The 25,360-nt window shown below is 43.1% G+C and overlaps 1 protein-coding gene across 2 annotated transcripts in view; it reads left to right on the forward strand.

Moving 5' to 3' along the window:
• The window catches only part of CD320 (CD320 molecule), a 245,050-nt gene that overhangs the window by 132,073 nt on the left and 87,617 nt on the right, over positions 1-25,360 (forward strand). For both annotated transcript variants that reach the window (XM_069649710.1, XM_069649709.1), the window contains one exon: positions 19,243-19,317. In XM_069649710.1, the coding sequence (XP_069505811.1) occupies positions 19,243-19,317 (75 nt within the window). The remainder of the gene's footprint in view (positions 1-19,242; positions 19,318-25,360) is intronic.

Consider the following 25,360-nt stretch of genomic DNA (forward strand, 5'->3'; position numbering starts at 1 on the left):
GACTGTGATTTAGTCCTCTTGATGGCCAACTGCCTCTAAATCTAGTGGCATTTGATAGGATTTATAGCCATCCCACACTATTCAATTTAGTGTTCATGTCTCTAGAAATAATACAATTGTGTGGGAACTGATTTCTGCATAAAGGGAAACCTCATGTAGTCATTTGCTGTAACCCCTCGCATTTTCGATTACACGAACAATAATTTCTGCACCCTATTTTTAGTTAGTTTTCTTTTGAGAGCACTGCCGGCATCCAAATCCAGTCATCTTTGGGGTGATCCTGTGGTTTCTCAGGATCCATTAGTTCCACACAGTGATTTGAGGCTAGGCTATTTTAAGGTCTAGTCTAACATGGGACTTGCTACTTTTCTCTTTATTAGGGCAGCTCTGAGTGAAGGCTTTAGGTCCACCTGGAGTACAAGGTCTCAGATCGTAGTGCTTCAATGTCCTCTATGAGCATAGTATAGACCGCTCTTGTAATTTGATGGCAACAATGTCAGTCCTGCTACAATTGGAGCAAGCACCAATTGGAGCAATCTACTCAATCGATATCTTTAGTTGAAATTAGTTTTTGTCGGTGTACTTCATTCAAAAGGGCCACGCAATTAGAGCGGTTCAGTCTGGAATATAGATTCCAAAATCAGAGATGGTGAATATCTGATCTTTTTTTTTATATCTTTATCGTTGTACAGAATGTCGTGGGCAGTTCTCTAAATTTACTTTTTTGTGGGCTCGGCTTCAGAATTGTATTAGACACTGCCGGCAAATAAGAGATAATGGGCCTCATTACGAGTTGGGCAGCATCCCGGTGCTAAATCCGCCGGAATACCGCCCAACTGAATTATTGTAACTGCTACTTGGATTATAAGTTGCAGGGTAATTCCTGATTTATTTTTGAGTTTATTGGACTCAATGGGGCTTTTTTGGTGGAATTACCAAAGCAGAATTTCTGCCGTGTTAATTCTGTCCCTTTTCCGGCAGTGAGTGGCAGAATTTACCTTCAGGATTTACTGGAGATAAATCTTCCACTCCAGGCCCGACCTTTATAATCTGGCGTAGTGGTAAAATTGGCAGTAACAAAGTTACCGAAAAAGGCGTAAAGGTGGGCACCACCTATTTTTGAAGGAATATCTCATCAAGTCTCTGAAGCTTTCAAAAAATATAGTTTTCTGATTGTTGAGGTGCAGACTGTAAAAAGCGCCAAGAGACACCTGGGCTCATAATTAATCTATGTGCAAAAAGCAGATTGTGCCACACCCTACTAAACGGTTTCTCTCTTATGTACATCTATAGAGGTTACCTCTAGTTAGTAAAAAAGTGTTGTGATATACTTAAACATCATAGAAAATAAGTGAATCCTCGTTCTGTGTGCTCTTAGTATGAAAATAGGGTATACAGTTCTTTTGCCGCTGGATTTTTCGTCGCAGGACTTTTCATCGCCGTTTTTTTATCGAGGGGGGGGGTTTAAAAATTAAAAAAATATTTGTGGGTGAAAGGGAATAATTAAAAAAAATTAAAATAAAGGGGGGATTTAGGGGAGCAACCCCCCCCAAAAAACGGGTTTTTTTCGATTAAAAAAAGGCAATGAAAAGTCCCACGACGAAAAATCCTGCGGCAAAATAACATAGAACCGAAAATAGTTGTATCTTAAATCAAAAGCTAATATATGGTCCAACCATTTCTTAAGTTTAATATTGTCTGGAAGGTAGCTAACACACCAACTAGGTTGATATAGCAGTGAGAGCTTTAATCATTGCCAATGCATTTCGGAGAACCTTATCTCCTTATTCAGGGCTGTATTCTCTATTTACAGTCAACATATACATTCCCATAATAGGTATATTTAAACAACAAAACGTAAATCGCACATATGAATATCCATTATATTGATGTCATTTTCATTTTAAATACCGTAGTCCAAATTGATGATGTGCGAATTATTCAAAGACTAAATAAAAGAAAAAAGAAACAAACAATAAATAAATCGCATTGGGGCTAATAGGACCAACATTACTTATTAGGCTTACAATCATTGGTGTTCAAAGTATATATAAATTCAAATACCTTAATTCTGTGTGCCATACATGTGGAGTCCTTTGAACTGTAAGGAGTTCAAAACGGAAGTTCCTAAAGTGTGATATGCCTCTAATCAGAAAACCTTACACCAAACTCCCTTCAACATAGATTTCCAGATGCCAAACATATAACACTTACTTTAACGTTGGCGTGCCTGCTGCGCACGCTGTACAATGAAGGTGATCAAGTTTTCCACCTTTTAAAAATATACAAGTATGGCGTTACAGATTTGTCAATAACAGTACTTTAGCTAATGAGCCTCTCTCGTAGCAGAGCTAACAGTTTACCTTCCTTCTCTCTCGAGTTCCTCTGTGTTGTGAAGAGCGCGCACATGTCGCTCTGCCAGCTGATTTTATGCGTTGCCATGGTTGCAGCTGGAGACGCCCGAGTCAGATCCGCCCGTGGGTATGGCATGACTCGGCCGTCTCACGTCTTAGCCCCGCTCAGGAAGCAGAGGCCGGGACGTGCCAAACACCATGGTGTAGTTCATACATGTGTTACCGTCCTGTTATACACTCATTGTCCCAATATCAAATATTTATCTACACACATAAAGGTAGCACTGTGTCATGCTAACAAATGGAGTTGGTGATTATATATCATGATGAAATGATCATTAGCATCCGTAGGAAATTAAAAGAGATTTCCCTGCGGTGCTTCAATATATGCCCCTTAGTTATAGTATTCAGCGCTTGTTTGTATATTTTTCGAACACTTATGATATTGGGCTCTAGAAGCGTTATTTAGCCAAGAAGTGTTGTTTCCGATTTTACTAATGCAAAAGGATCACAGAGTGTATATATCACAGGATACTTCAGGAATATTAAGTAAAACATAAGTGCATTCTTCGTAATAGGTACATTAATGGTTCCTATACCTTAATTGAATAACTCTATATTCCATTTTACCACCTTGGGGGAGGGGATTTTTTTTAAGGAACTGGAAGCTTGCTCACTGTTACAGTGCTTCAATACAAGGTGCCATATATTATAGATTCACATTGCATTAGTGTCAAAAGGAAAGAACATTTAAGTACAACGTGTCAATGCATTTATAGATAACATTGATAATTGATCTCTTTGTTAATGCCTGATGAATTGAGGCATCCTAATTTGTCAATCCAAAATGTTTCTCTTTGGTCCAATTTAATGTTAAGGTTCTCATGTGGATTTCTAGTTTTTACTACTTCCAAGATTTGAAATCTTATCTGTGACAGATCGTGTTTTCTCTCTAGCCAATGCTAGCCAATGTCTCGCTACCGCTGAGTTCATATTAGCATTCCTTATGCACGAGCGGTGCTCGTTCCAACGTGTTTTGGCCATTCTTTTAGTTTTGCCCACATAATGCATGCCACATGGGCATTTAATCAGGTAAATGATGTTAATGCTGTCACATGTGGTGTAATCTTTAAGTTTGATCTTCTGTCCAGTACGTGAATGACTGACAATATTTCCTTTGATGACAAGGTTACAGTTAGTAGCAATGTAGACACTGTAATGTTCATGTTCTCTCAGTGATGGGGCCTTTGATTAGCGGTCTTGTGGACACAAGTTAATCTCGCAAATTCCTACTCCTCTCGTAGACAAATGTTGCTAGTTCTTTAAATAAATGTTCCACCCTAGTGTCACACGTTAATATGGGCCAGTTCTTTTTAATGATTTTTTTAATCTGTTTGCTCTGAATTTAAAATTTGGACACATACACCAGACTTGGTGCATCTTTGGTCTTCTCTTTGGTGTTCAGAAGAGTTTCTCGTCTGTGTGGGTTTACTCTCTGTTTCTTGACAGATATCACTTTCTGTGTATCCACGTGCTTGAAATCTTTTTACACATATCAGCGTGTTCTTTGTCATATTCAGAAGGATCACTGACAATTCTTTTGATGCGTAGCATCTGACTTAATTGGTGGAGTAGGTTATTTCTATCGGTTTCTTTTCGATACAGAGACCTTTTAAATCCAGTTTCATTCACATTGAGAAGTACATCAAGGAAGTGAATCTGTGTTGTTGAACATTCGTGAGTAAACTGTATCCGCAGATCTATTGTGTTTAAGTACTCAAAGAATTCCATGAGTTCATCTCTTGTGCCTATCCACATTCCAAAAATGTCATCTATGAATCTAGTCCATAGGTGTATTAATTTTGCTCCATCTCGTGTTAGTAAGTATGTGGTCTGTTTCAAACTTAAACATAAAACAATTCGCGTATGTAGGGGCCATTGTTGCTCCCACAGCTGTACCGGAAACTTTGAATTGAAAATAAGTGTTTTCTGCTATAAACTGAAGTAATATTAGAATTAATTATTTCTGGGCTCAAATGTCCGTTAACAGGATCCATTGAATGGCTTCTTGTCCCAAATCGTGTGGAATTAAAGTATATAAACTTGTAACATCAATAGTAAACAGAATGCAGTCTTTTATGTAGGTGTGTTCCATCAATTTCTTGAGAAAGTGAGTAGTATCTTTAAAGTAAGTATGAGTTTGTTGAATTATTGGCTGCAGAAAAAAATCAATGTACTTCCCTAAGAGTTGCAAGATGCTTTCAATGCTTACCACTATTGGTCTTCCTGGTGGGTGTAATGCGTTTTTTATGAATTCTTGGAATTGTATAAAAGTTTGGGATACAGGGATGTTGTTTCAACAAAAATTTGAACGTGCTAAGATGAATCCATTTTAATTCCAGTGCCTTTTGCAAAAGTTCTTCTAGGTTGCTTTGTATGCTTACTCTGGGGTCCATTTCAAGTGTTGCATATACATTAGTGTCTCTAAACTCTCTCCAAAGCTCTTCTTCGTATTCATTGGATCCATTATCACCAGTGCTCCTCCTTTGTCCGCTTGGCGTATCGTGATCTCCTTCGTGTTATACAAGTTTCTGATCAGTTTTAACTTGTGTGGTTTTAGATTCTTATGAGTGGGATATTTGAAATTGAATTTCTCAAAATCTTTAGTCACCTTTCTTTGAAAAATCTCCACTGATGGAACAACAATTGGTTGTATAAACTGGCTTTTCACTTTGAATTCCTTGTAATCACATTCATCTTGGATAGATGTTGCCTGACCATCTCTCTCCAATTCCTCAAAAAACACTTAGTTTTCTTATGAATTTGAACATTTCTATCTTGCTGTTAAATAAGGTAGTTCCATACGTAGGAACGAAACTTAAACCTCTTTGTGAAGTTTTGATTTTATCCTCTGTGAGTTGGCGGCTCGAAATATTTACCACTAAGTTTTCTTCATTTTGTAACCTCGTTTGGGGGCCTTCTCTTTGGATTCCTTTTGCCCTGTTGCGTTCTTTTTGGCGTGCGCCTAAAAAAACTTTTGGGCGGACGCTCGTTGGCTCTACCCTACTTGGAGGGTTTAACCCAGTACTGCTAGCGGTTCTTGTGTCTTCAGAGATGTTAGATATGCTTCCTTGCTTATTCGTTTCTCTCGAAGAATCTGTGTCAGAACTAGAGGTATTATCAGACTGGTTATGGGGACCTGTTTGTGGTCTGGTGTTTGGTTTTGGTCCATATTTCTCCATGCATGTATAAATCTCTTCATTCAAATAGTCATATGTATCTCTCTTGAATTTACGTATCTCTTTCTGTTCCAGTTCTCTTTTATAGCCTTCAAGTTTGTCATTTATCTCTCTTAGTATCAAATCATAATCTTCTTTTCCTAGACTCTCCACTAGTTCTTTTTCAATTTCTGCAATCTCAGCGTCTAGTGTAATTAAGTTCTTGGATAGCACTTGGATGGTTAGGAGAATCAAATCAAGCGAAATGTATTTAAGATTGCTTTCCATTTTCTGACAAAACTCTTTTTCTTTACACCGTGTTGGGGGCAACTGTATTCTTAAGCCTCTTGGTATTCTTTGGTTCTTAAAGTATCTGCCAAGTGTGATAGCATGCAATTTGCGATTAATCTCTTTCCTTATTAAATATTCCAATTGTTTGATTCTTTTTGCAGGATCTTTTGGTTGACTCGTAGATTTATCGATTGCTGTTTTGCTAATTAAACCCAGAATTGCTGCTGCCTCTTCCGTTCAAAACCCTAAGGTTTCTGCACATTTTGTTGTAAGACCTTTCGATTTCTTCAAATGACATATTCAAAAGGAATATATACTCGATTGATTGAGTATATGCTCAGTCAGCGGTGTGCCTCCACCTAAATGTGTCTCAAAAAAAGATAAAGAAAAAGCCGGAAAGGTGGGCACCACCTCTTTTTCAAGGAATATCTCGTCAAGAAGTTAGAATTTGGACAGAGGGCAAGCCTTTTTTTTATTGACTTTAGTTTGTTAGGTTAGCAGTAGGGTCAGTAAGGGGTTTCTTTTGATTTACCATTCCTGTAGTAAAGTATGTCTTCTGGTCTGAGTCTTTCTTCTGGCATGCCATAAGGCCCATAAGATTAATCTACAGTCTGTCAATGGCAATGCCGAAATATTTCTCAATCGACTCAGAACTGCACGACAGGAGGACATTGAAGACGACTTGGTAGTCCGAAATTAAAACTGTGAGTGGGTGCGATAGACTAGGCCGTCTGCCTGTAAATGATCATAAGTAAATATGTATCCCTTGGGAAAGAATCTCTTTATTTGATCTTTGTGGATTTCAAGGCTTAATCGATTTCATGGATAGAAGCACATTACGAAAGGTATTATTAGATCTCAAATTTCCCTTAGTAATTCTTGCCCCAATCCAGAAACTATATGGAAATTGTCCAATTTGGATAAGGCAGCAAGATAACAAAAGTATTCCCTGCTAGAGAGGGAGTTTGCCAGTGTTGCCCTAAATAATTTGTCATCAAAGATCACAATGCAGAATGTTAGGCAGAATCACATGCAGTGCCCTTCGGGAACACTACATGCAATTAAGACTACAAGTGTCAGTACAATTTCACCTTTGGTACAAGCCCGTACTACACAGTAATGTGGTAGCAGTGGCTAAGCAGCCTGACTTATCCCAAGAGTAAAGTGAGCAGTAGAACAAGTTACACAAAGGACCAACAATTACAGTGATTCAAACACTTTCTCAAGGTTTCTTGGTAAAAGAATATACATTTATTTCCACTGTCATTTGGAAAACATTACACTAGCAAGAGCAGCTCTATCATATACCAATATACTACAAATACACAACCAATAAGTTACTGAACAAGTTCAGCTCCCCTGAAGTGTGAGCAAAATGGCACTTCAGTTACTTCAAAAAGGGGTAAAAAGACAAGGTTATAAGAATCAACAGCACAAATACTTTCATAGGCAGGGCAAAGGGTTTCAGTTAACTACAACCAGCTATTCAGTTCATAGGCCTGGGCTAAAGTCAATGGTTCATTGTCTTTGTATAGGAAAGCACAGTTCTGGTAGTAAACGGTTAAGTCTTTGCCACGGATCTTAGAAGAATTTGGTCAGACGAAAGGTTAGATGTTGGTTAAGGGAAGGACAAGCCTTCAAAGTCGGGAAAGTTTCACAAACTTTCACCGTGGCCGAAATGATATTCGGACTGCATGTGCACAGTACCTTTTTAAGGTGAAGAAGAGCTGTAGCTGAGGGAGTTGTTCCTGGCAGTTCAAGCAGATCTCGCTGTTCCTGAGATTCAGTCGTGGGGACAAGAAGGATGATATCGGGAGGTTCCTGCACTGCCCAGGTAGAGGCCACAAGCTTGGCAATACGTCGGTTTAAGGTGAGAGTGCCTTAAAGACCACAAACTGGTATCCTTCCGCTATCCGGTTTTCCACAGCACTCTGCAGAATATTTGACCAGGAGGGGACGATGTCCAGGTGGCTTGCGAGTTGGTTGTTCCCACCAAACTCAAGGGAAGAAGTTAACCTTGAAAGGCTTCTCTGTCGATGGAGTTTCAGGCAATTTGAACCTGCAGCAGGGCTTAACCAGTCATCCAGGAGTTGCAGCAGTCGTCTTCCTTCAGCTTGTCTTTGGTTCTTTCGTTCCAGTGGTCGACTCTGCTTTCCAAGTCCCAGAGACCTGCTTTTAAACAGTTTTCCCCCATTCATTCCAGCCTGGCTGTCACTCACACAGCAGGGTGGCTGTCCTTGCTGGACAGCCTTCCGGCCAATCACGCTCGAGTGCATTCAGGTCCCCTAGGAGACTAAGCACAGGGAGTTTCGGGCACCTCCCTCTCATCCTGTCCACCCCAGACACTCAGCCGCCAGGGGAGGGCTTCAGCACTGAAGCCCGCCAAAGGCCATCGAACAAAGGGACCAAACCTGGTTTTCGCGCACAGAGACCAACACAAGAAGGACCTTTCCAAAAATAAATGGTGAAAAAAGTTGACTGGAGTCTGCAGATGGGTCCTGGGCGCCATATTGAAAAACATGGCTGACCCGATTTTTAGCTACCGTTGTTCGTGGTTGGGACAAATCATTCGATGTAAACCACTGCAACCAGCCATTTCAAGTAGGAAAGGGTAACATCTGACTGTTACATGAGTGTTTTGACTCGGGAGGGGGGGTGGGTGGTATATGCTAGGCAACCTCTCAGCACTCTATATCTGTTTGGTAATATATATTTATTTATATATATATACGGGTTTTGGGGGGTTTGGCGTTAGGTGGGGAGTTGTTACAATTGACCTTCACAATTCGGTCAATTGTGAAAAGGTCAATTGTAATTCCAACAGTTGTAAAACAAACAATTCGTATACAACCCTTTGTGACACACAGAAAAAGATGCCTATGGAGTTGTTTTAAAACTCCATAACCAAAGAACACAAAAGTAAAACACATCTCAAAATACATGGAAGAGTGGGGGAAAAAAAAAAGGCTCACACTCTTCCCAAGTAAAAAATCAAATTCTAGAAATCCAGCAAAGTTGCTTGGGATCTCAAAAGGTAAGGGAAATTAGCACATTCTTTAGAATTCTCCCTAACACAGAAGTACATGCCCCATGGGTCACAAACCAGAAAGTCGGCATGGTACTATATGCCGATGACGTGGTTCTGATCTTGAAGAACAGAACTGGTTCATAAAAACAATGAGACATAGTCTTAGACTTATGTAAGAACACAAATTTAGCAGTGAGCCGTTCCAAATCGATGATTTTGCCATGCCAGTCCACCCTGTAAATTAAGACCAATATCGGTCCAGGCAGCAAACCTCTTCAGGTTCTACATTTTTATGATTTGCAGAGAGCAAGAATTCAGAAAGATGCACAATGGGGTCCCCAATGTAACAAAAGCAGATTAGCACTTAAATCCCATGCGGGTGCACATGGTTCATTGAACCATCTTAGGCAGTCGCCTTCCACTGACAGTTCTTGAAGTTTGCGGGTCCTAAGCATCCGCTGCTGCCCTATGTGGTAGTGAACTATGAGGGTTTGAAGAGTTTAACAGTGAAAAACGAATTCGTAAAGCGAACATTAGGACTGCCGACCAGTACCACCACAATTCATTGCTCATGGAAACAGGATTGAAAGCAATTCAGCTTGAAGTCAAATGCAAACCGTTAATATACTGAACCCGCCTATGCAAATATGAAAATGTGGCTTACTATGAATACATACTTTGGGAGATCATTAGCTCCTTTGGAGGCAAAACATGATTTGTTATAGGCATATCTCCACCCTACTGAATAAGATGGGACTCTTACATTTGATATATAAAGAACTGAACATATCAGGGGAAACTATAAGGGACGTGAAAAGTAAACTAGACCTTTTGCATTGGGAAACTAATGAGACGCAGTGAGTCATTCAAGTTGTCTAGGCTATATTCACGCTCTGAAACACCTGTGTACGGGCGCAATATAAATAAAATATTAATTCAATATATTCTGTTCAAAACCAATCCAGGTCCGGGGGGTTATCTGAATGAAGTTTATCTGTGTTTTAATAAGAATTGTATGCAATAACCCCCGACTAAATGTGTTCCCTGTGGTCGATTATACACATTGATAGTCATGCCAGAAAGCGCAATTCTCATTTTTGGCCCCCAGTAGAAGAAAAAATGAGTTTCCTGTTGGCATGCCCAAAATATACACTACTAAGGAAAAGGGGATTCTAGTCAATTTCCCAAAACTATCAACTTTAGTCATCCCAGGACTTTTTAAAAAAAATTTAAAATGACAAATGATGTAGAGTTTGCAGTCTCAAGTTATCTGGCGAAGGTCTGGTCAATTAGAATGACATTAAATGGGAACTGATCTGCTTGATACCTGTACATATGACCTTATTTTATCCTGTTATACTAGTTTTTATTATGTTTATTTGTATTAGCTCATGTGACTTTATATGGACTTTCTTATGTATTTTTGATTTGGCCAGTCATCTCTACTTGACCTAACCTGGGGCACGGGCAGGCAGAAGCCGGCCCCCAACAAAGGCTTCCAAACAAAGCTCCTGTCCGATCCATGCATTCATCTTGCTGAGGAAGCTTAGAAGCAGGAGCTCCCCTTCCCTAGTACACCACAGGAACAGTGTACATACTTCATCTGACTGCCAGGATCATTAAGCTAAACCGGTGGGCTTATTTTTATTTTTTTTAAACTTTATTTTGGGATTTTCAACAAGTGACAGCAAAACAACACCCAAGTGGGTGTATCAACAGTTGCACCTCAAAGTCCCCATCTCCCCTCTTCCTCCATTAAATTGTTTGTAAAGGATATTGTGTCTTCGGGTAGTCACTCAAGGCCAGGTTCTTCTGCGATGGAGTACTTGGCGAGTCTATTCAGAGAGTTCATTGGGAATGGATTGGCGAGGCATCGTCGTCAGACAAGGATGATAAAGGATGTGTGGTCCCCAAATTCCGGGTGGGCATGCATGTAGAGGTAGTGTTCTGATGAACTCTGTTTTTACGTCTTGGCAGTATAGGACATCCTTTAGCTAGTTCACCAGAGGGGGGGCTGGTTCTCTTCCCCATGACAGGGCCACTCTCCTGCGTGCAAGTATAAACAGGACACCTGTGAGTCTCCTTACTGCGGGTGATAAGTGTTGCGTTAGCCCTAGGAAGGCCACGGTAGGAGGGATAGGTGTCAAGTGCTCGCCGACAATTGCGGCTGTTGTCTGTAAAATCTGAGTCCAGAAGCGAGACACTGCAGGTCAGTCCCAGGCTAGATGAAGGAAGTTTGCTGCTGCGGTGCCGCATCTCTCGCAGGAGGCCTCTGCTTCGGGGCGTTGGACACGTTTTTTTAGCTGGGGTGTAATATGTTTGATGGAGATAATTAAAGTGCATCTGTTTGAAACGTGTGTTCAGTGCCACCTTTTGGGTTTGTCCTCGTCTGGTATCGGGGCCTGTAGAGATTTCTCCCACCTTGCCTTTGCGCAAGTGTTTTGAGGTACTGTCTCCATTAAGAGGGATCTGTATATTATTGAAACAAGTCTGCCTTCACCCTGAGCTTGAGTTACGTTGTGTAAAAGCTGCCATGTAGGGGGTTGTTGCGGGAACGTCGGAAAAAGTGTTTGCAGGATGTAATGGAGCATGAAATATACAAATGTGTCAAGGGATGTGTTGCTACCCCTCTTTGGCGAACAGGTCGCCCATGGTCTGTAACTGTAGTTTGTCCGCCCACTGGGGAAAGACCGACTCTGTTGTCAGGGGGACCCCAGGTATGAACTTGATTTCGAAACAGAGGAGAGAATCTGGTATGGATGGCGTATTTCAGCTTTTTCCAGATGGCTTATGTGGAGCGGACCACGCTCATCATGGTTTGGGATGTGGGAGACCACTCTAAGCAGATTGGGCGACACCGGGACTCGTTCTATTTGCACGTGTGGTCTGATGAAACTAGTGACCTACCAATAGCTGAAGAACTGTGCCCGGGCTGCCCAGTAGTATCTCTCTAGATCAGGGAGTGCCAAGCCTCCACGGGATGTTGGTAAAATGAGCGTTGTGTAGGCCATAGCAATTTAGGAAGCACTACCATTTTAACTAACAAGGCTCTACCCCATAGTATCAGTGGGAGCGCTTTCCACCTTTTGTATTTGTGACTGGAGGGACCCTATTGCCTTCTCGTAATTATCTTTAAATACGTTGTAATGATTGAGAGACATTGAGATTCCCAAGTATCATAGGCGTGCGTCTTCTCACGTGAACCCGTGGTAATCCGTGAATTTTCAGGTACCCGGTGTCAGCGGGAATATAACTGATTTAGAATGATACATTTTTAAGCCTGACACGCTGCTGAATTTAATAGCTTTGCGCATAATGGGATTTAGGTTTACGGTTGGCTCTTGGATGAAGAGGACCACATCATCCGCATAGATAGATATTATTAGTTTATGCCGTCCGAGAGTGAGACCTCTCTGGAGTTGACGGGAGCGAAGCCCTAGCACTAAGGGTTCCATTATTAACGCGAATATCGTAGCTGAGATCGAACATCCCTGTCTGGTCCTCCGCTGCAGGTCTATATTTGTGGACTTTGTGTTGCCTAGGAGAATGGACGATCGCGGGCTGTTGTATAAGAGGGAGAGTAGCCTGATAAAGTATTTCCCCAGACCCATCTGTTTGAGTACCGCAAAGAGATGGGGCCATTCGACAGAGTCGAAGGCCTTCTCTGCCGCTAGTAGTACCGCGATTGCTTGGCGTGAGGGTGCAAGTGCTTCACTAACCTCTAACCATCTCCTGATACCAAATGTGCTTCGCCCAGGGACAAAGCCGGCATGATCTCCCAGTACCAGTCCCGGCATCAGAGGGAGCAATCTAGCCGATAGTATTTTTGCTAGTATCTTATTATCTAGATTGATAAGTGAGATTTGGCCTATAGGATGCACAATCCTTGGGGGGTTTACCTGTCTTATGTAACAGAGTAACGTTGGCTTTCTGAAGGGTTGGTGGTAGGATCCCACGCTTGAGCGCCTCCTCGTATACACCCAGGAAGAGTTGGGCCACCGTTGCTGCAAAAGACTTAGATAATTTGCCAGTTGGGCCATCTGGGCCCGGGGATTTGGTGTTTGGTAGGCTTTTGATGGCTAGCAGATTTTCTTCCAGGGAAATGGGTTGGTTTAGTGGTTCACAAAGCTCCCTCTCCACCCAATAGAGTTCAGTATCGTTTAGGTAACTTTGTAGGGTTTCGGGATCAGCAGTATGTTTGGAGTCCTACAGTTCCTGGTAGAAGGAGCGGAAACCCGTGGGCTTATTCTTCGCTACGTTCTACTTTACAGCTGATTGAATATTTATTTATCCCACAATCCGAGGCTGCAGATCTGCCTGCTACACGAGCACTACCAAATCCGTTTTGTGCACCCTTTGAGGTTTGTTTTCCACTAGCAAACCGCAAGGATTGGATATCCTTAAATGGCTGCCGTAAGAAATGTCACTTCCAGGGCAGGGATTGTGCCTCTGGAAGCCGATTGGCCAGTCATCTCTACATGACCTATCCTGGGGCACCGGCAGGCAGAAGCCTGCCCCCAACAAACGCTCACTAACTAGACTCCTGTCTGAGCCAGTCGGAGCCAAAAGTACTGAAGGTCTGAAGCCCGGAAAGTTTGCTTCACGCCTGTGATTCCTGTCCTCGGACCGTTCGATCCTACTATTCGACTTGCACCCTGTGTAAGTAACAAGCCACACTGTCTTACGAAACTGCCAGCCATACCTACACATCCTGATAAATGAGACAGCCAAAACTACTGTGCAGTAACTCGCACATATACCTCTCTGCGTGCTGAGCCTGACTGCCACGGTATCTAGTACATTGGCGCACTTAAACCTGCCACTCAAGCACTTGTTTGAAACTACTGCCTTACCGTGTTACTTTGCTCGCATGCGCACAAGGCTCGTTCATCCAGTTTGGGAATGGCCTAGCCCGCATTCGATGCGCCTGTCACTACCCACTCCCATGCCCCACTCCCTTCCTCAATAAATCTCCACTTTTCCTGGCATTAGCGCTCACTCCTAATATTACTCTACCTACTCAGAAAGAGCCTGTTTGCCCTACTGCCACAGCCTACCTCCCTGTTCCATGCCCACCGGACAGACTTGCAAGGAAATACACACTATCCTCGCACTAATCACAAACACCTCTACACCACTCTGCCACTTGCCAGGACCTATGCCCGACAGAAACGCTTGTCACACATCCTAGCTGTCAGTGTGCTAACATACCCCTCATGCCCTATAGACGGACCTCTAAGAAGACTTACACTGTCCTCTTGAACTTAACAACACTACACCCAACGCTCCAGTAAGACCCATTCGCCTGCCATCCTTAACATACTGAAGATTGAGTCACCTGACTCGCCAGACTCGTAGGCAATACCAGGCCAGAATAAACACAGATCAGCCACCTCCAAAAGGCCACCCCGCCCCAATTCCTATAATAGAAATACCACCTACTTCAGACAACAAACTGAAATGCCCTGTGATCACAAACTCCTCTGCTAAAGAAACAACCAACCGTAACGAGCTCTTATGGTTAAAAGGCGCCCTCATCAATGCTAGATCAATGCCTTGGATATAGCTGACATCAAAACCAATAATTTAGACTTTATAGCAGTCACAGAAACCTGGCTACACACAGCCTCAGGCCCAGGCCTATCCTTACCTATCCCTGAGGACTACTCCATCTATAGGAAGGACAGAACAACCGCTAAAGGTGGTGGTGTGGCCCTAATAGCCAAGAACGTCCTTGACATAAGAACATTAGCTGAACTTCCATTAAATTCCGGTGACATTATCACTGTAAAAATATCGATCACTCATACATGCACTCTCACCCTTCCATTATCTGTAGGCCGCCAGGCCCCATAGCCTATTTTGAAGAGTATATCACCGGTCTTTTAGCTTACAATATGAAACCTCACTCTAAATCCCTCATGTTAGGGGGGGTCAACCTTCGCTTGAATTACCCTCTCGATTCCCATGTGGGTCTCCTGGACAACTCCATGAAAGCTCTGCTCCCCTATCCATGAAAAGGGACGTATCCTTGATTGGATCGCTGACTTCAACTGTGTTACTAATATCCTCTCTAATACCTCGGATCCCTGGTCAGACCATAATACTCTAATATTCTCCACCACTCTAACAAAACAGCAAAACATACCCGTCTAGTACCCATGGCACCTGCCAGAAGCCTGTAAATGATCAATCATGATAATATGCTACCTCGCAACACCTATACTGGATACGATCATCACTGACAGTGACCGGTCGACACTGGTCAGGATATATAATAAAGTTATGTTTGAAACCATTGAGAAAGTAGCCCCTCTGAAACTTAAAAAAGCTAAACCTATAGCACATAACCCTTGGTTCACCTCTGATCACCAAATGTTGCGTGCAACCAAATCTGCTGAAAGCAACTGGGCTAAGTCCACAACACCCGATAATAAAGCCCTTTTCCAGACTACCTCCGACAATTACAAGGTAGCCACCATAATCAAAGCTAAAAGTGATGTCTACAACCAAAGAATTTAGAATGCCCAATCCAACTCCAGAGAATTATTCGCCATTCACTGTGAGCCTGAATCACCTGCCCCCTGACCTGACTATTCTACCAAAGATGCACAATGCTGCTCTAATGTACAAAATGCCATAGCCAACAAAATCTCTCTAGTACAAAATAAAATGGAACTAAAACAAATTAAACTTAACATCGACCTGACCACGCCCATCATACCTCCCACCACAGAACTATACAAGGCCTGTAAGTTCACATTCATGCCTGTCTCTATACTGGATACTATCAATATCATTTAAGGCCTCAAACCTTCGAGGTGCAAAGGCGACACCTGTCCTGCAACAAAAGAATGTGCCAATGAACTAGCACCTTTCATAACTAGCCTCATCAATAGGGCCTTTGCCACCAACAGAGTATGCAATGACTTAAAGGAAGCATGGGTATTACCTCTATTAAAAATAAAAACCGACTCTGGACCCTAACGTCCCCAAGAATTTCCGACCCATCACCACAGTTCCATTTCTTTTAAAAATTCTCGACCGTGCAGCCTACCTGCAGATCAAAAAATTCCTGGAATGTAACAATCTTCTGGGATTGAGACAATCTGGCTTCAGACCGGGTCACAGAACTGAAACGGCGCTCTTGGATTTAAAACCACAAATGGACCAATTTAAGGACAAAGGAGACATGTGTATCCTCCTTTTACTAGACCTATCAGCAGCCTTCGATTTGCTCAATCACAAAATACTATGCCAACACCTTGAAACTGCCATCCACGTTTCATCCGAAGCAATTAAATGGATCGAAATCCTTTCTTTCAAACCGTTCCATGAAGGTCTTCTCTAACACTTCAGCTTCCCCCCCAGTCCTAGTGACATGTGGCGTACCACAAGGCTCCTGCGTGTCCCCTACCTTGTACAATGCTTTTACAAAGCTTTTATGTGACAAACTTGACAAAATGGGCATCAAGTATACAAACTATGCAGTTGATACTCAAATACTTATATCAATCACAGGATGTTATGACACCGATACTAAAAATCTCAACACAATCTACCTTGCAATCCAGGCTTGGATGGCTCAAAATGAATTGTGCCTCAATGACGACAATGCAGAGTTAATCTAATCGGAAATGAAGCTAAACTAAACAACCTCTCTCAACAATGCAAATACTTCAACCTCAACGGCAATACGATCACTGTCGCAAATTAAATAAAATCTCTAGGGGTCTACGTTGACACAGCCCTTACCCTAAATAGACAGGTTAATGCCATTGTCTCATCCTCGGCTTACATTTTGAAATTAATCGGCGCTAGTAGACCATTCCTTTCATCGGACAACAGCATCACCCTAGCCAGAGCCTTGATCCTCTCTAGGATTGATTATTGTAACTCACTCCTTGTTGGCACCAGTAACAAACATCAGAAAATTGCAAATTGTTCAAAACAATGCCATTAGAGCTGCATAAAATATACCCAAGAACAAACGTATTTCTTCCACTAGACGAAATATCCATTGGCTCCCACTCCAAGGTAGTGTTCAATTTAAAATCCTCACCTTACCACATAAATGCCTCACTAATAATGCACCTGCCTACCTCAAGAATCTTACCAGCAAAATTCAGTCCAACAGACAACACGTTCCCCCATATGCCAACCTCATTGTGACGCCAAGATACAGAAAACAGGAAGCAGGCGGATCAAGGTTCCCTGTAGTAGCAGCTAAACTCTGGAACACCCTCCCCACGCATCTGAGAAATGACACTTCTTTATGGTCATTCTGAAAAAATCAAAAATCCCGACTATTCAGCCTAGAGTCCCAACAGTAGGTACCATAGCATGTCATGATTGTCTTCCGTAATTCAATTTGTATGCCTGCCTCTGAGCAAATAATGAACATATGTAAAGGCTTAACCGCAACTATAACGGACTAATTGCAATTGTATCAACGAAGCGCAAACTGTAACTAACTGTGTAACCGTGTTCTTAAATTCCAGCGCCTAGATGCCTATGGGTTATGCACGCTTTATAAATGTACAAATAAATACTACAATGAATTGTGTAAGAATAATCTGTTGTACTGTAGTGTGCTGGCACCGAATAAAGTTTTCTGACTTAGGGACCTATGGAGTGGGAAAAGATCATCAAATGGATTAAGTGAAACATGGTGGTGGAAGATAGACGGAGACTGACTGACAGACTGTGCCCAAGACAGTCTAATTCGGACAAAGGACTGTTACTTAGGAGAAGCACTGTGATCAAGGGTAAGGACTGGGACGTTGGACTGTAATGAAAGGACTACAAAAATGGAGTCTGGCAAAGGGGCAGGCCTGTGACAAAGGGGTAAAGATTTTGATGTGACAAAACAGGGGCTATCATGAAGTTCTGAAGAAGGGGAGGATCATGATGGATTGAGGAGGAGGAGGAGGAGGAGGAGGAGGAGGAGGAGGAGGAGGAGGAGGAGGAGGAGGAGGAGGAGGAGGAGGAGGAGGAGGAGGAGGAGGAGGAGGAGAACAAGGACGATCAGAATGATTGATTGGTTTATATTGCTTTCACCCCAACTGTGGGAGGTGGACATGGCCTTTAACGACCCGCCAGCCCGAGCCCAGGTAGGCCCCAGCGAAAGTCTTTCAGGGAAAGCCATTTGTCCCCCGGGGTTTATCTGGGGTGAAAATGTGTTTATTTTCTTGAGAGATTGGCAGGGGTGGGGGATGAAAGAAAGAAAGATGTCCACCACCATAGGGAAAGAGGACCAAGTCCCTTTTCCATTTCTGTTATGGCGGCCTGGAAACTGGAGGCGACTGGAGGCACGCCAGGAACAGAGCACAAAGCTCTGGTCCAGAGGATATGTGGGGAGTGGGTGTTGAAGGGGTAAGGATTGCTTTGAGAGCTGGGGAGGCAACCGGGAGAGGCATCTGGCTGCCTACCCACATAAAAAAAAAATTAAAAAATTAAAATGGTGCCACCCGGGGAAGTACTGTGGGTGGCTGGAAGCAGCAGGCGGAGAATGTGGATTCTCGCCTACTGTTCCAGCCACCTGATTGGCTATGCACCCTTACCTGGGTGCGAATAAGGTATGTCTACGGACTGGAGGTAAGAATGACGAGGAGAAGGACAACAGAAATATATGGCCTTTTGCTATGCCTAGGCTTCTTAACATTCTTTCTCTCTTCTAGGTAGCCTTGTTTTAGCCACAGGGTGGTGTAAAGCACCATCATATGTGCCTGTCGCAAAAGCAGCAAGATTAGATGCATACACCAATCTCCAATGCATGCAGACCAAGAAGACTTGAATTACTATATTCTTTTACCAATCTAAAAGTTCATATACTCTGGAATACTTTGGGTGAAAGCCAACATTGCCCAAACAGAAACTGAATGTGACCGTGTTCAAGATCAAAGAGCATTATCGCTACCGATAATTGACTCTTAATAGAAAAATTCACACTGTAGGTCATTGGCTGCGCAGCTTCATGTTGCTAGTACTTACCTGTAGCCCCAGCTTGGTTCTGGCCCAGCTGGCTACACATTGAAAGAACTGAGTGAAACATGCTACGTCAGACGAGGGGTTGTGGTATGTACAAGGCCTGCTGTTGTATGGGTCACCATACCTTTTACAATCTTCTGAGTTTATACGCTTAATGGCACTTTCCTGTGTAGAGGCAGCCATTATGAAGTGTTGATGTGATGTGATCTTTGGGCTGAGAGTTTTATCTTCTTATGCTGAACTTCTTTCCTCTTTGTGTCTTTGCTTGGTACAGTATGTATTTCTTTTTTAACAGACAACGAAGTGTAAAAATAAGGATTTGCGAGAGATGTTTTTTTAAAAATGTTTTTTCCCCTCGTAGGAATGCCATTAAATGGAGTGGACAAAAATCTTTTTGTTGAAGATAAGTCTGCATATTGGCTAATTGTTGTTCCAGGTAGGTTGTTGGGTTTAAAGAATCCTTCGAATCGGAATGTACGTTTTTGTTTAATTTTTTTAAAAAGAATTAACATTTGAAGTGCTATTGGTTCAGTAATTATTATTTAACAATTTGACAAAATGTGTACCCCATATATAGACTGCCTAAATGTGTATGCAATGTTGGTCACTTTGAGAGAGCTCACAGGCAAATGCTAAAGCATTGAACTGATGGGTGTGTAATCCACTGTGGGAATGTCTTCTTAGTATAATCATAGACATAAAAACATATTTTAGGGTGACACTTAACACTCAATTGTTTAACGCGCCTGCATTTAGATGCTTAAATAGGTCTCTTGATGGAATTGTTGGCATGATAATATTATTGAAAGTGACATAAGGGTGTATTTGTTATAGGGACTAGTACAACCAGTCTGCCTTCCTCCAAATAGGATCTGGTACAACTCACCACAGTGGTGCCTTCCATATCCTTTTGATAAAACTATACCCTTATCCCACTCCGTCCCCTCCTCCCCCCGCCTACTCCCTTCTAAAGAATGCAGTAAAACGGCAGTTCACCAAATGCAGTGAAACTGCTGGGAAGTGTTGGACCTTCAGCTATCCTTGGCTGCAGTACTAGAACTTTCTTTCTACAGTAAAAATAAACTGCAAAAGTTTAGTCTGCCAAGGCTTCTATGGTAGCCCTCATCCCTCCATTCAAACCGAAGACTATCGGGGGCTTCTTTATGTATGGAAGATGCGAGTTAAACAAACCAATTCTGTTCAGATTTTCTCTGTTCTCTGACGTGGGCATCCAGCTTGCCCCTTGTCACCCCTTATGTGTTCTGCTGGCCTTGATTTCTGTGTTTGCCACTTTGCATGATATCCAGTTTTTCACAGCTTTGAAGGTGAAAAACCAAACGAAGCCACAGGTGAGCATACCCTTATCTTCGCAAGCCCCTAAACATGGTTGCGTTCTTACCAAACAATTAATCTGGACAGTTGGGAATAGGCTCTCCGCACCCATTGTGTACTGGTCTTCCCTTTTGTGATGGAACAATCCACAACCATTTGTGCCTAACACCACGGGCAGATCTAATTCTACAGCAGCACGGTTCTACGTATGATCTAAAACTGACGTTCGCGCTGAGGTGGCCATCTGTTCACTAGGTGCTTCTGAAACCTAAAGTGGCTTGGTTTCACAGTGTCTCTCTGGCAGTGGCACAAATGCCACAAGGCCAGGGACACCAATAGAAATTCCTATACAAGGTAATGGAGCACTGGCTACCAAGTCGATTTTTCCGTAGAATGAGGTCATAGTGTCCCCAGTACCAATAGTCAGTCTGTTCCGTGGTCCAGGTAGTGCTAGATGGCACACTGGGTACTGAATATTTTCTTTCAGTTCTCTTTGTGCATGGCTTTGGATTGGTTAGTTGCTTCCATACACAATGCATGGCTCCTTATCTCTTCCTTTTTCTCCTGTGTTTGTGCTGCATTGGGCCGGGCCCTATCTTTATTTGTTATGTTTGTTATGTTAAAGTTTTTCACACCCGAAGGTGTAGCACAACCGACACAATAGGCAACCTGGCGCTGAAAACCTACGATCACAACAGCAGAGGAGGGAAGACTAGAAGAGTAAGGTCTTCAGAGCCTTTCTGAATTTTAAGTGCGCCGAGACCATACGCAAGGATGCAGGGAGGGCATTTCAAAGGACAGCAGCAGTGATGGAAAAGCAACGTCTGCCAGTTCTAGCTCGATTAACTGTGGGGATCGCCAAGAGAAAGCGGCCCGCAGAGCGCAGTGCATGAGTAAGGACATAATGCTTGAATTTTTGCTGCAGGGTTTTCGGGCCAACACCATAAAAGGCCTGATGCACCAGACACAGCGACTTAAAGTGGATCCGTTTAGCCACCGGGAGCCATTGAAGTGATCTCGGAACAAGGGAAATATGTTCCCGAAACAATGTGCCAGTGGCAAGCCGCGTGGCCGAGTTCTGAAGAATATGCAGACGCTGCATCAGATAATCTGGTTGGGCAAAGTACAGGGAATTACAGTAGTCAATTTTGCTAAGGACTAAAGCAGAGACTACTGAGGAATGCAGATGAATAGGAATAAAAGGGAGAACCTGCTTAAGAATGTTCAATTAAAGATGGCCCGATTGACAAACCGCGCCAACCTGAGGGGCCATGGACAGAGAGGCAGGGATCTTAACTCCCAAGTCCTTCACGATGGCAGCAGCAGTAGGAAACTGGCCAAAAGAAGAAGGCCGGAAAGCATGGATCCAGAAAGAGGAGACGGAGGAAGAACCCATAACCAACACCTCGGTCATGTCGCCATTTAGTTTAAGCCAGTTTTCGGACATCCAGCAGCCCACAGCTATTAGTCATGCAGCTGAGTGGCATGGGCTGGATGATGGATATCTAACCTAACCAGAATCTGCGTGTCATCAGCGTACAAATAACTTCTAAAGCCGTGGGTGCGGATTAGGGTGATCAAAGGCCGAATATAAATGTTGAAAAGAGTGGGGGACAGGGCAGAACCCTGCGGAACACCACACAACGGGGCTATGACTACAGAAAGTAAAGGTTGTAGCAAAAGACGATGTGAGCAGTCACATAGAAAAGATTGAAACCAAGCAAGAACTGGGCCGGTCAAGCCAGCATCAGCTAACCGGCTGACCAGGATGGAGTGGTCGATGGTACCAATGGCAGCTGAAAGATTTAACCAGATCAGCGCTGTGACTCCACCCTGATCCGCAATAAGCCTGAGATCAAGCACCGAGATCAGAACGGTCTTGGTGCCCTGGCCAGGTCTAAAACCCGGCTAGAAATCATCAAACAAAGACGAAGACTCACAGAAACCAACCAAAAGAGGAGACCCCAAGGACTCGAAACTTCGTTGCAAAAGGGAAATAGGCCGAAAATTAGCAAGGGCCAGAGGGTCCAAGGTAGGTTTTTTCAACAGGGGGATAACTGTTGAACATTTCAGCACGGGGGATAATCCCCATAGAGCAGGAGGAATTCACTGCTGATGTCAAGTAGGGCAGAATTTGAGGAAGAATAGCCTTTACCACAGATAAAGGAAGAGAGTCAGTCGGAGAGGCAGATTTCATGCCAATAACCGCAGCACTAACATCACTATCTATGAAAAGAATCCCACAGCACAGCAGGAGGGGACAAAGTCCCTGAGTGGGCAGGCGCAGGCAGGGCAGGTATATCGGTAGAGAAACTGCAATCAGACGAAATAAGATCCCTAAGCTTTTCGATCTTAGAAGTGAAAAAGGCGGCAAAATAATCACAGCGATCTTGAGATGCAGCAATAGCATCAGGTAGTTCGTGCAAACCACCTTTAAAAAGCTCTTTAGTCAGTGTAATGGCATTTTCAATTTGAGAAGTGAAATGCTTCTGTTTAGCTAGCTTAATGGACCTATGGTATAGAGCACTGGTAGCGCAAACGGCAATCCGGTCGTTATCGCGATAGGAAATGCGCAATTTACGTTCTGCTTGCCTACATTTGAGACAAAGGTACTTCATGTCTTCACCAAACCACGGTTGGGAAGGCATTTTACGAGCTTGAGTCACCAACAAAGGGGCAACAGTGTCTGCCGTTGCGGTGAAGACCTGGGATAAAATCTAAAAATTCACTGAAGCGAGGGCCACACAACTAGTGTTAATTAGAGCGCAGTTGTAGACGGTTCGACCGTACGCCAGTTGCGCTTCGTAATAAGAGATTTGTCGAAAGTAAAGGAGTGAGCTTTAGAGGTTTAATGCTAGACATCTCTCCTGTATGTAAAAATGTAAAGGGCGGCAACACTTTATTCCTTGGTGTATGTCTCACATATTTAAGAAACTCTACTTGCACAACAGTAGTAGCCACAAATGATTTCCAATATCTTTTCCAGCACCATTCACCAGCATGATTATGCTGGTGAATGGTTGATTCCCACCTGCCCAGAACATGTACTACTCGTCTACAGAATAGCCTGGCATAATTATGGTTAATATTTTATTAATGTTATTTTTAATAGCCTGTTTTAGTGCCAGTCATGCTTTTCTGGAGCACTCTTGGTTTTTGTACTGCTAAAGGGCGTGATGCACATTTTTATAATGAATTTGCTGGATAAAACCTTGTTAAGAAATTCCTTTGGTTTACCGGCACAAATACAGAGATGAACCAATGCAACCACCATCCAATCAACCAACACTACCCCTTTGCCTTGGATCTGAACCAGCTTAGAACTTGTTTAAAATAATTAAAACCGCTGTTCTAACCTTCGAAAAAAAGAACCCTAAACTTCCTGTGGCAACAGGCCATCATAGAGTTGTGGCAATTACTGCAGAATATATTTGTTGTTTCTCAACTATCTGAAAAGATGTACTGATTGAGATGCATGCATCGTTATTCTGTCACTTGAATGTGGCGTTTTATGTCCAGTGATCATTGCCTGGCAAGTCCAAGATTTCAATGTGACCACATAGCAATCTACACTGGCGTCAACTTCCGTTATTCCCCCTCCCGAAGATGGATCTAGGAGACCAGGTAATGACCATATTGCCATTAGACAAATGTAGACCCAAAGCATTGCTCATCCCTAATAACGCTGTAGTTCATGGACGAGCTTATCTGCACCTTCGTAGTTGCAGAAGAAAAGCGCTGGCCTCGAATAAGCATCTTTGGCCTATTTAGAATGTTTACACCTGTGACTGACAGTTATATAATATTAGCACGTGGCTTGGGGGCTTTGAGGGGGGGTGAGGGGATAGGCCTCGGAGCCTATCGGTAGGCTCAGAATTAGGTCTTTACCTAATGTTAAAGCCCTTGTTTTGTGCATCCACGGAAGTGGGAGGCTGCCATTTTCCTTGCCAGTAATGAGGTAAGTGCCCCTCCACCCCAATTTTAATATCCCTCACCCACCCTTACCCCACTTGCGCTCCTTTGTTCCTTGCCGGCGCCAGGAACCTCTGTCTTCCCGATGCGGCAACGCCCGCCTTGAAAAGGGAAAATGGACTACATGTAATTCCCTTCTCCTAATCCATGACAAATATCTTTGTAGTTTCAACCCTGCCGTTTCTCAACCTAATTTAGCATCCCAGTAAACCTGCTGGGAGGCTAATGGCAATAAACCCCTCAGGGTGGGGGGATTCACTGGGGAAGGTAATGCCCATGCTAACGTTAAAGCCTTTGCTTTGCGGGGGTTTCTAACTGGCCTGGGCATTACCTGGCCCATTAAAGCCCCGACCTGTCCGGGTTTATTTCTTAAGTGATGAAGAGTGGAACCGTGTGTCAGTTGGTCAATCAATGTCTTCTGTTAAGATGCTCCAGTTGGTGTCAACTTAAACTCTTTAACTGGATGATGACTAGCTGATGTAACCTGATCAACTTGAGTATGAAGATTAAAGGAGCATCTTTCACCGAGATCGCCCAAAGGCGAGCTGTAATGGTAGGTAGCAGCCCCCATCTCGCCATGGAAACCAAACGTCCACGCAAATTTATCATTCTGGTAATGCTGCGCATTGATATTAAAGCACTTTGACTGGGACTAATAGAGTGGTTTCCTTAGTGCACAAGCCCATTGGCCCAACTGTGATTATCCTGCTTGCTCGTGTAACAGCTGGTTTTATATACCAGGTTTTCATCGGTGAGTCTTCTGAGCCCGGCTTTGAGGTGCCTCACCCTGCAACATGTGGAAAGGCAGTATTGTGGCTGATAAAATGTGCACACTATAAAGCCTTTTGAAGGCTCTGTCCTTTTGAAGGCTCTGTCACAGGCTTTTGGGTTCTCATTTGCCCTAATCGTTAAAACGGTGCCTCTGGAGCCACAGTTAAAATGGCGACGGCTTCAGAAAAAGCGCACTTGCAAAAAGGAGTTCCACTTCTTCAAAATGCTTGTGAGTATTAAGCGCACTGCTTCATATTTGAATTGCCTGTTGTCGTCAAACGGAGACTAGGAAAAAGTCAGATAATGCTAAAACAAAACCTTCCAACTGAATAGAGTTATTTAGCTTAATTTGTCCAGGTTTTCAATGAGCATTATTATTGATTTCTTTTTTCTTATGAGCAAAG

Source organism: Ambystoma mexicanum, chromosome 1p (genome assembly GCF_040938575.1).
Source record: "Ambystoma mexicanum isolate Mex_15411 chromosome 1p, UKY_AmexF1_1, whole genome shotgun sequence".
NCBI lineage: Eukaryota > Metazoa > Chordata > Amphibia > Caudata > Ambystomatidae > Ambystoma > Ambystoma mexicanum.